Source organism: Spinacia oleracea, chromosome 2 (assembly GCF_020520425.1).
Source record: "Spinacia oleracea cultivar Varoflay chromosome 2, BTI_SOV_V1, whole genome shotgun sequence".
In the NCBI taxonomy this organism is placed as follows: Eukaryota; Viridiplantae; Streptophyta; class Magnoliopsida; order Caryophyllales; family Amaranthaceae; genus Spinacia; species Spinacia oleracea.
Window position 1 is genome coordinate 11,074,567 of NC_079488.1, and position 15,433 is coordinate 11,089,999.

The 15,433-nt window shown below is 37.8% G+C and overlaps 2 protein-coding genes across 2 annotated transcripts; one reads left to right on the forward strand and one right to left on the reverse strand.

Moving 5' to 3' along the window:
* Positions 1-9,142: 9,142 nt before the first annotated feature.
* LOC110798513 (auxin-binding protein ABP19a-like) lies at positions 9,143-10,037 on the reverse strand. The gene has a single exon (XM_022003692.2). The coding sequence runs from the start codon at positions 9,940-9,942 to the stop codon at positions 9,316-9,318; it is 627 nt and encodes a 208-aa protein (XP_021859384.2). The 5' UTR covers positions 9,943-10,037; the 3' UTR covers positions 9,143-9,315.
* Positions 10,038-14,194: 4,157 nt separating this feature from the next.
* LOC130466776 (uncharacterized) lies at positions 14,195-15,064 on the forward strand. The gene is made up of 3 exons (XM_056835372.1): positions 14,195-14,469; positions 14,581-14,679; positions 14,781-15,064. Exons 1-3 carry the CDS (start codon positions 14,353-14,355, stop codon positions 14,877-14,879), a joined length of 315 nt encoding a protein of 104 aa, XP_056691350.1. The 5' UTR covers positions 14,195-14,352; the 3' UTR covers positions 14,880-15,064.
* Positions 15,065-15,433: the final 369 nt, after the last annotated feature.

Below are 15,433 nucleotides of genomic sequence, written 5' to 3' on the forward strand. Positions count from 1 at the left end.
AAGAAAAGCATAATGCCGAACATCACCAGCTGAATAAACACCCAATCCTCCATAAGAATAAGGCAAGGTGGCAAGGCGCCATTGCCAGTCACCGAACCCAGGTCCCGAAGCAACCACGATGCGCTCTAAAGAAGCCCGCAGAGCCACATCAAAAGATAATTGGGCCGCTTCGAAAAGATGAGGCGGACAAGTGCGCATAGCAAAGTAGAGTTTAGAAACTCCAGTACACGCACGAAGAAGCAACAACTCACACTGGGGATCATTAAGCTTGGCTACAGCATCCATCAACACAACAGTCTTCGACACACGCTGCGAAACAACCTCCTTACAAAAAGAAGAATCCGTACTGACTGGGCCACCAAGCAACTTAACACCAAGCTCAGGACGAGCAATATCCGTAGGAAAGACACCCTCTAGACGACAGCGTGGATCCTCCGAAGGCCAGAAAACCTCCGTCTTCCCAACATTAACATGGAGACCTAAACGAGGCCCCTCCTCCAAAATCAACTCCAAGACCTGCCCAACCACCAAAGTGTCACCAACAATAGTGCCATCGTCCAAGTACCATGCCTGAAGAGATAGATCAAATGAGTCTCGAATTCGACACACCAATGGATGTAGAACCAGAGAAAAAAGCAAAGGGCCGAGAGGATCCCCTTGCTGCACACCCTGACAAGACCACAAGGTATGCTCCCCATAATACAGCCGCGCTGGAGAAGAGTAGCAGAATTCAACCCAACGCGAAAGAGCAGGACAATGGAGCCGAACCTCACGCAACAAAGCCGATCGATCAACTAAATTGAAAGCATTCTGAAAATCCACCAATAACATAGATAGGCCAACATCGGCCCCACGAGCCTCAACCAACCGATTGACAGCATGGAGAATGGCCTCACCACCTGCTGGAACCCCAACACCAAACTGCAGACCTCCAAAGTAGTTTCCTAAACGCGGACCAATCAAAGCAGCCCCGACCTTAGAAACAAGGCGCCTCCAAATAGTACCCACCGCAATAGGCCGAACACCCCCACCAGGCTTAACCAATGGCGTAAGAGGAGCACTAGCAATGTATCCTCCAAGCTCAGCGGGACACTTCCCAGCAAGAAAGAGATTAACTACCTGAGTGATAGCATCCACCAACTCATCAGAAACAGCTACAGCAGCACCACCCAAGCAATCCAAAAGGTGCTGAGCACGCAAGCCATCTCTACCGCACGAAGTACCACGCGGAAAGCCCATAATCTGCTCCACAACAACAACGGAGGAAGCAGAAAGGTGATGATCAACAGGGTTATCCGGTAAGGTAGGGACCGGAACGGAAGGGTGCTTTGCTTGTAAATCTGCAAGAGTAGCATCATCGTAAGGGGCAAGACCTGAGGAAGAAAGAACCCTAACGGCAGCAGTGTAGTGACCGTCAGAAATCTTTCTCTTGCATTGCTTAATATTACGCTCCGCCAAATCATGGTCATCGTCAACATCCAATAGAGAGGGAGACACGCTAGCCAATGTGTCTATGACAAGTTGCTCAGAACCGCCAGGCACACCCCAAGAACGAATAGCAGAGGTGATACACTCCTCCTGTTGCCGCCGCCTAACACCGGAGGAACACTCACGATTACTTCGTGGAGAAAAAGTCTTGAGGACACAAAGAGGTAACACGAGCAACTGAACCCAACAAGCGATGTCATCTGGTCTGCAAATCACCTTATCAAGCGCCCCTTTCAGAACTCGCGAAAAACCCAAACGACATTTGGGAGGGATGGATTTCACAGAACGCAACCGCTTAGACCATAAAGTGTCCAGAAGAGCAACATCAAAAGAAAAATATTGTTCTCGAGGCGCATCAGAAGTAGACAGCTCGGAAGCAGGAGCTTGAGGTTTTTGAATACCGTAGAGAGTAAAACGAATAGTACCATCCCCAGAATTAGGTGGGTCCACAAAAACCGTACTAGAACCACTGCCATGCCGACACCTAATACGATGAGTATGCGTCTTGAAACAATCTCCACATAACCAAATTCCCATACGACGAAAGGTAACCTCAGCCGAAGTAAAAACCTGCAAATTGGTAGTTAGTGACTAACGGGTTACATCCCGCACATCAGAGCAACAATGACGATCCCGTAAGTGAGTGATCAGAGAACTCCTTACCAAACCACGCCCACCGCCATCCTGGCACCCGCTAAGACCCACAAAAGGGCAATGAAACTTCTCCACGGAAGCCTCCATATCAAAGCACTTCAACAGCACCACCAACACCAAACGCACACTTGATAACCTCAACACACACGCAAACAATAACAACACCAAAGAGCAACAACTCAAGCTGCCCAAACTCCAAACTCCAAGACAAACACCAAACTCCAAGACAAACACCAATCTCCAAAACAAACGCACAACAACAATGCAATAATCTGACCAAATCACCAATCACCAAACGCACAACAACAATGCAATATTCTGACCAAATCACCAAACTCCAAGACAAACACCAATCTCCAAGACAAACACCAATCACCAAACTGGACGTACGAACTTGAAATCACTGAACTGAACCCCGAACAGGAACTGAAATTACGAACTGAACCAACCTGATCAGAACCTGAACTGCCAAACTGAACGCAAACTGAACACCAAACTGAACACCAAATTACGAACACCAAACTGAACGCAAGAACCTGAAACGAACTCCCGAACTGCCAGGAACCGGAAAAGACCACGCAACACTGCCGGAAACCGCGCCGTAACTGCCTGAAGACTGCCCCGAAATCCCGACGCCTGAAAAGCCCCCGCAAACCGCCTGAAAACTGCTTCAAAACCGCCTGAGAACTTCCTGAATACGACGCCAAAATCGCCAGAAAATTGCACCTAAACTACCGCTTGAATCCGCCGAAACCGCCTGAAACCGCCACCTGAAACCGCCTCGAAATGCCGCTCGGAATCACCTTCAACGGCCGTATAATTCACCGGAATATGGGAGCTGCCCTAATCTCCATAATCGCCATAATTTGAGAGAAGAAGCGATTATTATTATTAATATTATTATTATTATTATTATTATGGGATATAATTTTATAAAGGTAAAATCGACTTTTCATATAAAAAACGCGGGCGATATTAGCGTATGCGGGCGTCGAATAGCGATACACTAATTTTATACTAAAAATTATACTTCTCGTATAATGAATAATATTGTATAATCCACTACGGAGTATATACTTAAAACAGGGTTTTCTTGTATTAATGTCACGGTACTTTAAGATAATTTAAGGGTAAAATAACTTAATGAAAGCCCAATTCATCCCGTCGTACAGCAAACTTGTGTATAAGTTAGGAGTATACGTAAGAAGGTTTAAAAAAGAAAGAGGGGAGTAGATTTTACTTCCCCTGTTTTTAAATGATTCTCCGTTGAATTTACTTCCTCCACTCCATGTCTATTTATACAGAGTAACATCAATATAAATTTCACATTGATAATTTAATTAATATCACGAAAATACTAGTGATTATTATGAAAGTGTGTTAGAACGATGAGAATGTGCATATGAAAAAGAGAAATTAGAGTACATGAGTAGGGGTGTTAACGAGCCGAGCCGGATCGCAACTACTCGATGCTCGGCTCGACAAAGCTCGGTAAAAAATCGAGTCGAGCTCGGGTTCAGCTCGAAAACTTAACGAGCTAAGCCTGAGCTATCAATGGCTCGGTTCAAAAGCTCGTGAGCAAGATCGAGTTCTTTTTAATATATGTATTTTTTATAAATTAATTTTTGCATAAATTAATTTTAATAGATATTTATTTTTAACATATAAAACATGTAAAAGTTGATAAACATGTTTCTTAATTAAACATTTGATGATCAACCTCGAGCGAGTCTATCGAGCCTCAACGAGCCTATCGAGCTTCGAGTCGAACCGAGTTCGATTTTAATGTTTTGAGCTCGAACTCGAGCCCAATTTCCCAGGCTTGATGAGCTTCGAGCTCGAGCCGAGTCTTTATGGGCTAGGTCTCGGCTCGGCTCATTATGACCCTATATATGAGTAACTTACAATACTTTCATAAGAACTCCTACAATTACAGTGCATTGGAACCAACCAATTGACTGTTAGTTCAGTAGTGACTGGGGCTGAACTTGGTAAAGAGGACCCTGTGTTCGATCTCCCGCAACAACAATTGGGAGGGGACTGAAACCAATCCACCCAGAATTCGTTCTGAATCCGAATTAACTTTAGGGGTGAACTGGGTGCTAACACCAAAAAACACAGTGCATTAAAACCAATGTTTTTAAATAATGATTTCAATAATACTTTGTATAAGACAAAACAACATCTAATTTTCTTCTTCTAAACTAATGTGCAAATGTTAAAGGGACAATAATATAAATTAGGAACGTTGGGAGTACTACTAAATAATATTTGGTACAATATTGTTACAGAGTCAAAACATTGGTCGTGAAAATTTAAATTTTGAAAAGCAAGTTCTACGAGCTGGGTAAGGTAACTGTTGGTTTACACCATACTCAGGCCCGGCCCTGGGCATAGGCGAGGAGTGCGACGGTCTAGGCCCCAGGGTCGAAAGGGGTCCCTAACATAATTCGCGTCCAGTTGTTTAGTATTAGTATAAAGTAACACAATAATGTCAGTAGAAGCGTTCCTGGCTCAGTGGTAACTAAAACTTGTTTAATTTTTCGTAAATCACGGGATCGATTCACTCCCTCTTTTTCCGCTTCCTTCGTTTTTTTACTCCGTACTTCTGTCCTTTTTCTTTTTGTCTTTCTTTCAAATCTCTTTTTTAGTCTTTTCTTTATTTATTTTTTTGTTTTGATAACGTTTCTTTTTCTTTTTCCTCTTTTCATATTTTAATTTAAGTTTTTTTAAAAATTTATTTAAGTCTTTTCCTTCCTAAGAATTACGGGAGTAGCTTCTAATGAAGATCATTCAACATTTTTTCAAAATATTAGCATATACAAATTTATTTGTATTAAGGAATTTAATTGTCACATTAAATTAGTTCGCCAAATACTTCTTGCACGATCTAAGATCAATTTTATTCACGTATATATTCCTTCTTTTTGTGAAACCTTATATACTTACAAGAAATGAACATTCTTCATCTTTTTTTATAACGACATCATGGAGATAAGATGAAAAAAATTATTGCATCAACATATTTATATTTACGGAGTACTCCGTAGATAAATGTACATTAAAAATAGAAACAAACATATTATTATTGTTATTTTAATTAAATTATTTTTTATATTGCGTAGATTTTGAAGTTTAAATTTTTTATTTATATGCGGGGCCCATTTTTTTTCCCCCTAGGGCCCATTAAATGTCAGGACCGGCTCTGACCATACTAATGCTGCATCAACATCTCAGTGCAGCATGCAGTGCAACTCTACTACAACACCTCACTGCAGCAAGCATTGCAACACAGTCATCACCAAGTCAGCAGTCAACAGCCTAGTTTCTAGAAGCTTGAACTAATAAAAACCTCTCCTTGATTTCAGGAAGTTTGTTATGACTTCAGTTATGTGTAATAGGCTAGTTGCATCCTAGGTGTACGAGCAGAATCATTCTGATTGGCTCTCATGTTTATGCTTACTTCTGATTGGTTGTAACACCTCATAGCTGATGTAGTATTTAAGCTAGCTAAGGTTGTAAGAACTGATTCATTCAGTCATAATTCAATATATTTGATTGATTCTCTCCAATCTCTCTCTCTCTCTAAAATCTTTAGCTTATAGTTTTCTCTGATGTTCTTCATAGATCATGAAAACTTACATGGTATCAGAGCAGAATCTTTAGATCCTGCATAAGTTCCGCAAGTTTTTCTTCATTCTCACTTTAAATTCAGTAGAATTTCTCTTTAATCTGTTGCTTGTTTAAAGAATTTCGATCATCAAGAAATCCAGAAAAATGCCTACTGATCAAGTAGATCCTTCCCTCAATCCAAGTTCTGCTTATTACTAAAGTAACAATGATCTGAATGCCTCCAAATTAGTTACTATTGTTTTTGATGGCAAATGTTTCAACCACAGTAAACGTTCTATGATGATTGCATTATCAGCAAGGAACAAGTTATGCTTTGTTGATGGAAGCTTAAATCAACCAGCCACAAATTCTTCCAATTACAAAATCTAGTGCAAATGTAATGATCCGGTAATCTCTTGGATGTTAGCTTCTCTTAAACCTTCAATTTCAAGAAGTGTTTTATACCTAAGAACTACAAGGGAAATCTGGCTTGATCTCGAAGAAAGTTTTTTTGGCATCTTAGATTAGGTCATATATCTTTTGGAAAAATAAAGAACATAAAGGGAATTGATGTTAAAGGTTGTTTAGCATAGTGTTTCTGTCATATTTTCCCTATGGCTAAGCAAACTAGATTTCCATTTACAACTAGTAGTAGTATCAAAACTACTGCACCATTTCAATTGTTACACATTGATGTGTGGGGTCCTTACTCTGTATTTGATTCTTCAAGATGTAATCAGTTTCTCACCATAGTGGATGATTACACAAGAATGACATGGACTCACCTAATGAAAAGTAAAATTGATTCAGTTCAAATTATGACTCAATTCCTATTGTATGTTGAGAATTAATTTGGTACATCTGTCAAACACATTAGATCATAATGCCCCTGATCTGACTGAGGGTGATATGAAACAATTTCTTATCAACAAGGGTATTTTACAACAAAAGAGTTGCAGCCATACACCTCAACAAAATGGTGTTGTGAAAAGAAAACACAAGCACCTTATGGAAACTTCTAGGGCATTGTTCTTTCAATCTAAACTACCAGACAAGTTTGGGAGTGACTGTGTTCTAACTGCAACATACTTGATCAACAATGCCTCTCAAGAGCATTCAATTTTCTACACCATATGAAAAATTGTTCAAAGCTCATGTTGATCTTTCTCATTTAAAGGTGTTTGGTTGCCTATGTTACATTACTAGATCCAAAGTCCATAGATCAAAATTTGATCCTAGAGCTGATCCATGTGTTCTCCTTGGCTACCCTCCCCATCAAAAGGCTTACAAGGTTCTGAACCTAGGCACAAATAAAACAGTAATCTTAAGGGATGTGATTTTCTATGAAAAACACTTTCCCTTTCATTTTTCTTATACTCCGTCTACTGATTATCCTACTCAGTTCTTCTTACCTATCATTACACCATTTTCTACAGAAGATCATTCTTTTTCAAATCTTCCATTTGATTCACACACTCATACTCACACAATTACTGATTCTATTTCTAACCCTATTCCTGATTCCTCTCCTACTATTGTTCCTGATTCCCTTTCTACCCCCTCTTCATTTACTTATTTTCCCACTAGAAAATTTACCAGATCCACCAAACCACCTTCTCATTTAAAAAATTATATTTTTCCTCAAACAACCAAGCACATGTGTAACCTGGTAGCTTTTGACAGTTTACCTGAGAAGCACAAACTTCTCATTGCTGCACACATGGAGTGTATTGAACCCACCTCATACAAAGAAGCCATTTATGATGAACAATGGATCACTGCAATGGACAAGGAAATCCAAGCTCTCCAAACAAACAAAACATGAGATTTTATTCTCTTGCCTAAAGGCAAGAAAGCCATAGGTTGTAAGTGGGTATTTCGAATCAAGAAAAGTGCTGATGGAACCTTTGAAAGGTACAAAGCCAGATTAGTTAAAAAGAGCTTGACTCAAAAATATGGGATTGACTATCATGAGACATTCTCACCTGTTGTCAAAATGTCTACAGTGAGGTGCCTCATCTCTCTTGCTGCTAGCAAACACAAGAAATTGTTCCAGTTAGACATCAATAATGTCTTCCTTCATGGCTCTCTTGATGGAGAAGTCTATATGAAAGTTCCAGAAGGAGTCCAAGCACCTCCTGGCCATGTCTGCAAACTTACCAAGTCCCTCTATGGCCTTAAACAAGCATCCAGACAATGGTTTGCAAGGCTCCTTGATGAACTTAAATCACAGGGATTCATTCAATCTAAGAATGATTACTCTTTGTTCATTAACAAAGATTCCCAGGATCTTACTATTGCAGAAGTTTATGTTGATGATATTATCATCACTGGATCCATTGAAGATAAGATCACTGCCCTTAAAGAACATTTACATAAAACTTTCAGCATTAAGGATTTGGGTGTTCTCAATTTTTTCCTTGGGAATGAAGTCAGTCAGACTGAGGATGGTTATGTTTTCACACAGAGGAAGTATACCAAGGAACTCTTATCTGAATGTGAACTTGATGTTTCTAAACCTGCTGTCACTCCTTTTCCCCTCAATCTAAACCTCATTCCTGATGAGGAAACCTATGATAATCCTGAGTTGTATAGGTGTTATGTGGGAAAACTGAATTTCCTTACTCACACTCGACTTGATATTGCATTTGCTGTTCAATCCTTAAGCCAGTTCATGCATTTACCTACTATTCAGCATGCGGTAGCCCTCACTCATACACTTAGATATGTTAAGCCACTTCACCAGGGATAAGGTCGTTGAAGGCTTGCTTCAACTTAGCTATCTACCTACTCAACATCAACTAGCTGACATATTCACAAAAATCCTCCCTAGTCCTCAACACAAGTCATTATCCTCCAAACTTGGCATGGTTCATGTTTATCCCACACCTAGTTTGAGGGGGGGGGGGGGGGGGGGGTGTTGGTTTACACCATACTAATGCTGCATCAACATCTCACTGCAGCACGCAGTGCAACTCTACTACAACACCTCACTGCAGCAAGCATTGCAATACAGTCAGCACCAAGTCAGCAGTTAGTTTCTAGAAGCTTGAACTAATAACAACCTCTCCTTGATTTCGGGAAGTTTGTTATGACTTCAGTTATATGTAATAGGCTAGTTGCATCCTAGGTGTACGAGCAGAATCATTCTGATTGACTCTCATATTTATGCTTACTTCTGATTGGCTGTAACACCTCATAGCTGATGTAGTATTTAAGCTAGCTAAGGTTGTAAGAACTTATTCATTCAGTCATAATTCAATATAGTTGATTGATTCTCTCCAATCTCTCTCTCTCTCTCTAAAAGCTTTAGCTTATAGTTTTCTCTGAAGTTCTTCATGACTAGATCATGAAAACTTACAGTAACCATTAATTTGGAGGAAGGGTATAAAATAAAACGGAAGTATTTTATTAATCATCAAATAGAATTTGAGTATACATCATGAAAATCAACTATCAATAGAAAAAAGTATCAGAAATGGGAAATTCTACACTCTTTATTAAATCATTAATTGAAAAAATTATTTATTGACCATTGAAATAATTTATGTAAGAGTCTTATTATGCTGTACCGAACATTCTTTTCATCCGCATTACTTCCTCGTGACTCAAAAGTGTGATTTGCTCAGCTATATTAGCAGGTAAATTACCAGCAAACAATGAGGGAGTAGTGAGTTGCAATGCTGGGTTCGCACCATTCAAACTCACAAATGCAGTAGCCAGGGATCTACCAACATTGATTTGGAAGTGAAGCATTGCTTGTGGAAAGACCATGACATCACCAACTTGTAATCTTTTATAGAATGCAGTGTTGTTTGCATCAATAAATCCTGCAATGATGGAGCCTTTGGCCAAAATAAGAACTTCTGATGTACGATGCGAGTGTAGTGGGATTACTCCACCAACGCCAAAGTCTAACCTTGCCATCGAGATGCCTAAACCATTTAAGGCGGGGAATGCATCTGAAAATGCTAAAGTCACGTTGTTCCCAAAGACATTTGTAATGGTTCTTTCACCACGAAAACCAGTGTAAACGAAATCATCAGTTGTGACACTAGCAGGATGTTTACAGGCATATCCTTTAGGGCCCCTAGGGAGACTAGGATCCCCAACACAAAAGTCGAGTTCTATGGCATGAGAAAGAGAGGCTAGGAGGCAAAAGACAAAGAAATATGCAAGATTATTCATTCTGTTAGCTAATATATGTGTTGCGAAATCGTCGATCTAATGTTAAAGGGTTGGTTTAGTATTGTACTATTGTGGATGGGTTTCTTGCATTTTCTTAGCAATATTTGGTGCCCTTTATATAGAGATCGAACGTATATTCCTATGGGAATGTAGGATGATAATTCGTATTTGTTTACCAAATAAGTTGACTTGGTATGAAAGTCAACGTTGCATGCCAAAAAGGAACAAAATGGCGTGGCTCTTAGACATCTTTACATCTGGAAAACGAAAATCGTTGAAACTAATCCAAGAATTTTATCATCGTCAATTCTATTGATTTGAAGTCTTTTCAAATTATGTATGGATTTAATTTAATAAATATGGTCAAATAAATATATACGAGTGAAGACTCAAAAAATATGCATCAATTAAAACTTCAAAGTATAACTACTTAGTTTTTGAGCCGACACTTGCACACTTATGGAAACTTCACCTGAATTGCTCTTCTGGTTAATTACCTATATCAACCATGCACGACTTTTTCTCTTTGTATGGAGTAGTTTTAATTGGCATGGTTCAGACCATGTAGCGGATTTTACATGGATTATTAGTGTTTGGACCGGGTGATTTCGAGCGCGGCTTACTACTTTGGATATCTTACTTTGGTGTGTAATACGTAAAAATTTAGTATAGACTATATAATTTGATGTTTCAAGTTGCATATATTTATGTGCAAAAAAAAAGAATATCTCATGGTTGGCTAAGATGAAAAGACATCCACGTACTTTGCATGTGACATGTCTCATGTTCGAATTTTATTATAAGAACTCACTATAAGAAATTGTACCATAAACGATGGGAAATCCCGTCGCTAAAGGCCAAATAATCGTTAATTAACAACGGGATTTCCTGTCGTGAATCCGTCATAAAAGGGGGCCGTCATTAATGGAAAATTATGTCGTCAACCCGTCGTAAACGACATTTGCGACGGTTGTTCCCGTCTTTGTTTGGTTGTTATCCACGTCTCAAAAGACTTTTGCTACCGGATTTTTGACCCGTCGTTATTAGGTTGTCATTAAAGATACAAATTCTTGTTGTGACTTTTTGTTGTATGTATGTATGTATATATATATATATATATATATATATATATATATATATATATATATATATATATATATATATATATATATATATATATATATATATATATACTTCTTCTGTTTCGTAATAGATGCATCATTTCTTTTTCTTCTGTTTCGTAATAGATGCATCATTTCTTTTTCACGCATCCCAACATGCTTCTTTGAACATTAATATCTCTAATTGCGTATTAGTAAAAACTAGTATAATACCCGTGCGATGCACGATTTATAATCCAACTATAAAGTTATATAAAATCTACACTATAGTACTACATAGTAGATAATTATTATTAAAATAGAGCTTATACATATTCTCCTAATTAAATTAATGGTAGAAAAATCGGTTATTGTCATATTGGGTATCTTATTTATTTAAAAAATCAAGATGAATTAGGTTATATAGACAAAATTATTTTCATCCTAGGTCATTCATCACATGGATCAAGCATAAATATATTCTCCATCCTTCACTTTGATAGATACCCACTTAATACTCGTCCTATCTACTTCATTATCCCACCTATTTATTTTGACTTTGAGGTAGGGTTGAGCCTCCACAAACCATACTCGACTAAAATTTGCATCCCCATCCCCGTCAACCACGATAGGAACGGTAACCACCCTCCCCAGTCCTCGTTTTGAGGGGTACAAAAAACCATCCAGGTCTGCTCCAACACTCACACATGTATCCACACACACCTCAAATAATCAAACATATCATTAGACGCAACATTTTTTTACTCACAGAGTTTTAAATTTTAAAACTTTATTCTAGAGTTTTCGACAATTCGGTTGTCTAAGAGTGATTGAGTAAATAAACAAAAAACTATAATATATAGGTCAGTAGTAAAAAAATATGTTGATATATTCATACTCAATTAGATTGGACCCACCCGCTTTAGCTCGTTTATCCTTCATCTATTTTTTTCCCCTCAAAACAAAAATTAGATGAAAGGTAAGTGATCTAAAGTGGGTGGATCCAATCTAAAATCTATATATAATCGCTCCGTCACCTGCGACAAATATATTTTTTAATCCCATCACCCTCCAAATATTCCTCCATCTCGCCCTCTTGGGGCGGATGTGCGGGGTGACTCCCAAAACCCCGCCCAACTAACAATCTAATATTCGGTAAATAATTTACTTTGCCTTTCAGCTAATATTTTAATGTATGGATCGAGATATTAGTTTACTATAAAATTGATTGTATTAGCTACGATATTGATAACTTTTCAAAAGAAAACGACATGCATAATTAGGATTTTATCAAATATTCAAATCCAATAAATTCGAATTTATCCAATCACTGAGGTGGGTACATGTTATCCTTATATTCGTTCACCAACACTCAATCTCTATTTATTAGTCAATATTAGTCAATAATCTATGTTTATCTTCGTCGTCATCCCAATCTAAAATCGAAACTCGCCCCATCATCAAGTGTGATGCACGGTTACATATAAAATATTAATTTTGCACAAAATTTTGTATATATAATTGATATTGCAATCCTTTACATTAACATATAAAAAATATTTTTATTGTTGTAAACATATAAATAATATTGTTGTTATAATATAAGATACTACCTCGTGCAATATAAACCTCTATAAGATATAACCGTTATAAAGTCGGCTTATGGAGTTAGAAATTCCAAAATCATCTCCGCTCGACCAACCCAAATATGATGTATTATAATGTCCATCCACCACTAGTGGAAAAAGGCTTATTTGCATCCCCGCATTTGCCACGCCATTCTGAACATGTGACGCAAATGACAAATTTTAGCATAAAATTTAGTCATTTGCGTCGCAGCTTTGTTAAACTGCGACGCAAATGACTCTAGGATGCCCCCCAGAGTCATTTGCGTCGCAGATTAGTAAAACTGCGACGCAATTAACTCAATCAAGTGCGTCGCAGATTTACTAATCTGCGACGCAAATGACTCTGGGGGGCATCCTAGAGTCATTTGCGTCGCAGTTTAACAAAGCTGCGACGCAAATGTGTTTTGATTTTTTTTTTTTTCGAATTCGCGCTCAGCTTAATTGCTTAGGAACATTCTGAATTAGGTTAATATTGCTCGACAAACACTAGCTGCTTCCCTCCCAAACGAAACCAACACCAACACTAGCTGCTTTGTTCTCACCGGCGGCTTCACCCTGTTCACTGTCGTCGTTGCCTTCGCCGCCTTCCGTCGTTGCCGCGCCGTTCCTTTGCTGCTTCACTGCTTCACTGCTTCGCCACTTCACTACTTCACTGATTCCTGCCCTTCTTCCTTTTTAGAGTCGCCGCCCACGGCCAAGGAAGTCATCCACGGCACGGCAGCCGCCCACGCCGCCGCCCACTCAGCCGCCCTTGTTCATTGTCGTCTCTCCTCTCTTAGGTATTGAATTTTAGTTTTGATATTTATTGAATTTTAATTGTGCATTTTAATTTTAATTGTGGACATTATAATTGAATTTTAATTATGCATTATAATTGAATTTTAATGGTTGATATTATTTGTTGAATTTTAATTGGGTACATTTTAGGATTTAGGTTTTGTTGAATTTTAGTTGTAGGTTTTGTTGAATTTTAGTTGAATTTTAATTGGGTACATTTTAGGATTTAGGTTTTGTTGAATTTTAGTTGTTAGGTTTTGTTGAATTAAAAGTTATGAAATGAAGTTTTGGGTATGAAATGAATTTAGGTGATATATGAAATCATGTTTTGGGTTTGCTACAAAATTTTGGATTTATAATGATATGAATAGCCTAGTTTATATTCTAACCTTTGACAAAATTTGGTCTAGTGGTTGAAAATGGATCGGAGTTGGATGTATGGTAGTAAACGATTTTCTACAAGGTTCTTACAAGGGATTCAAGAGTTCATTAAGGTTGCCTTGAAACATCAATCAGAACATGAATCAAGTTTAATTCTGTGTCCTTGTTGTGATTGCAATAATTCAAGGGGGTATCGGGATATTGATGATATTGTTGATCACATAGTTCGTCGCGGTTTTAAGGGTAACTACACGACGTGGACATGGCATGGTGAGAGCATAGATCATGGGGCAAGTTCTAGTATGCCGAGCTCGAGTCAGCATATGAGACGTGTAATAAGTTTGAAAACATTCCTTAGGTTCTTTGGTTCAAAGTTGGGTTCGAAAACATCATTTTTGCCTAAAAATGACCTAGAACGTACGACCCAATTAGCCTTAAATGTGACTACTACGTATATAATTGCATTTACATGTGTAAACAAAGTATATAATTGCACTTACATGTAAAATATTCTTTGCATTTACATGTGTAAACAAAGTATATATAATTGCATATTTTATCGAATGTGTAGTGCTTTTCGGAGTTACAAGAGACTAGGTGGACAATCTAAGGGAACTAAATTAACATGGATTCCAGCACAGGTATATATATATATAATTAGTTTATTATTTACCTAAGAAATAAGTTTTTCAAAATTATAACATACAATGTGATAGAAATTTTACTTGTGTTATTTATTTTAATGCATTTAGTGTGCTCAACAACCGGGATCACTAGATTGTGGCTACTACGTCATGCGTTTTATGTACGACATAATAATGAATCATGGTAATAGTCAAGATCTTACTAAGGTATGTTCTCATAAACTACGTACTTTATATAATAAATTGAAGTACACAAAACTATTATATTGATCAATCGTTGATAAATTGAATTATTTACACTTTTTTAGGATTTTTCAAGAACATTGCCTTATTCAGCGGAGGAGATTAATGAGGTGAAAGATTTTTGGGCAGATTACTTCATGAACAATGTCGAATTTTTAGCTTAATTTGTAATATGAACTTGATCTCTAGCTAGCTACGTACCTTTGTTGTAATAATTTTATGTTTGTTGTAACATGTTGGTTGATCGATCTATGACGAATTTAATTGCCTTTTATTGGGAACGTTAATTACGTTGTAAACTTTTGTGACAGGTATTAATTATAAATGTATTCCCGGTATTGGGAATGAACCGTCTAATTTCAAAGACGATCATGTCGGAATTTCCAACTAAAATATTAAAAAACGAATATTTTTTTTTAAAAAAATAAGTCATTTGCAACGCACGTTAGCTCAATGTGCGAGGCAAATGACTTAATTTTTTGGCGCTAAAATTGTCATTTGCGTCGCACATTAAGCTATTGTGCGTGGCAAATGACTTTTTTTTTTTGCGCCTAAAAGTCATTTGCGTCGCACATTTATCTAATGTGCGTTGCAAATAACTTTTCAACATGGTGCCTGAAAAGTCATTTGCAACGCACATTAGCTAAATGTGCGACGCAAATGAACCTTATTTGCGTCGCACATTTAGCTAATGTGCGTTGCAAATGACTTTTCAGGC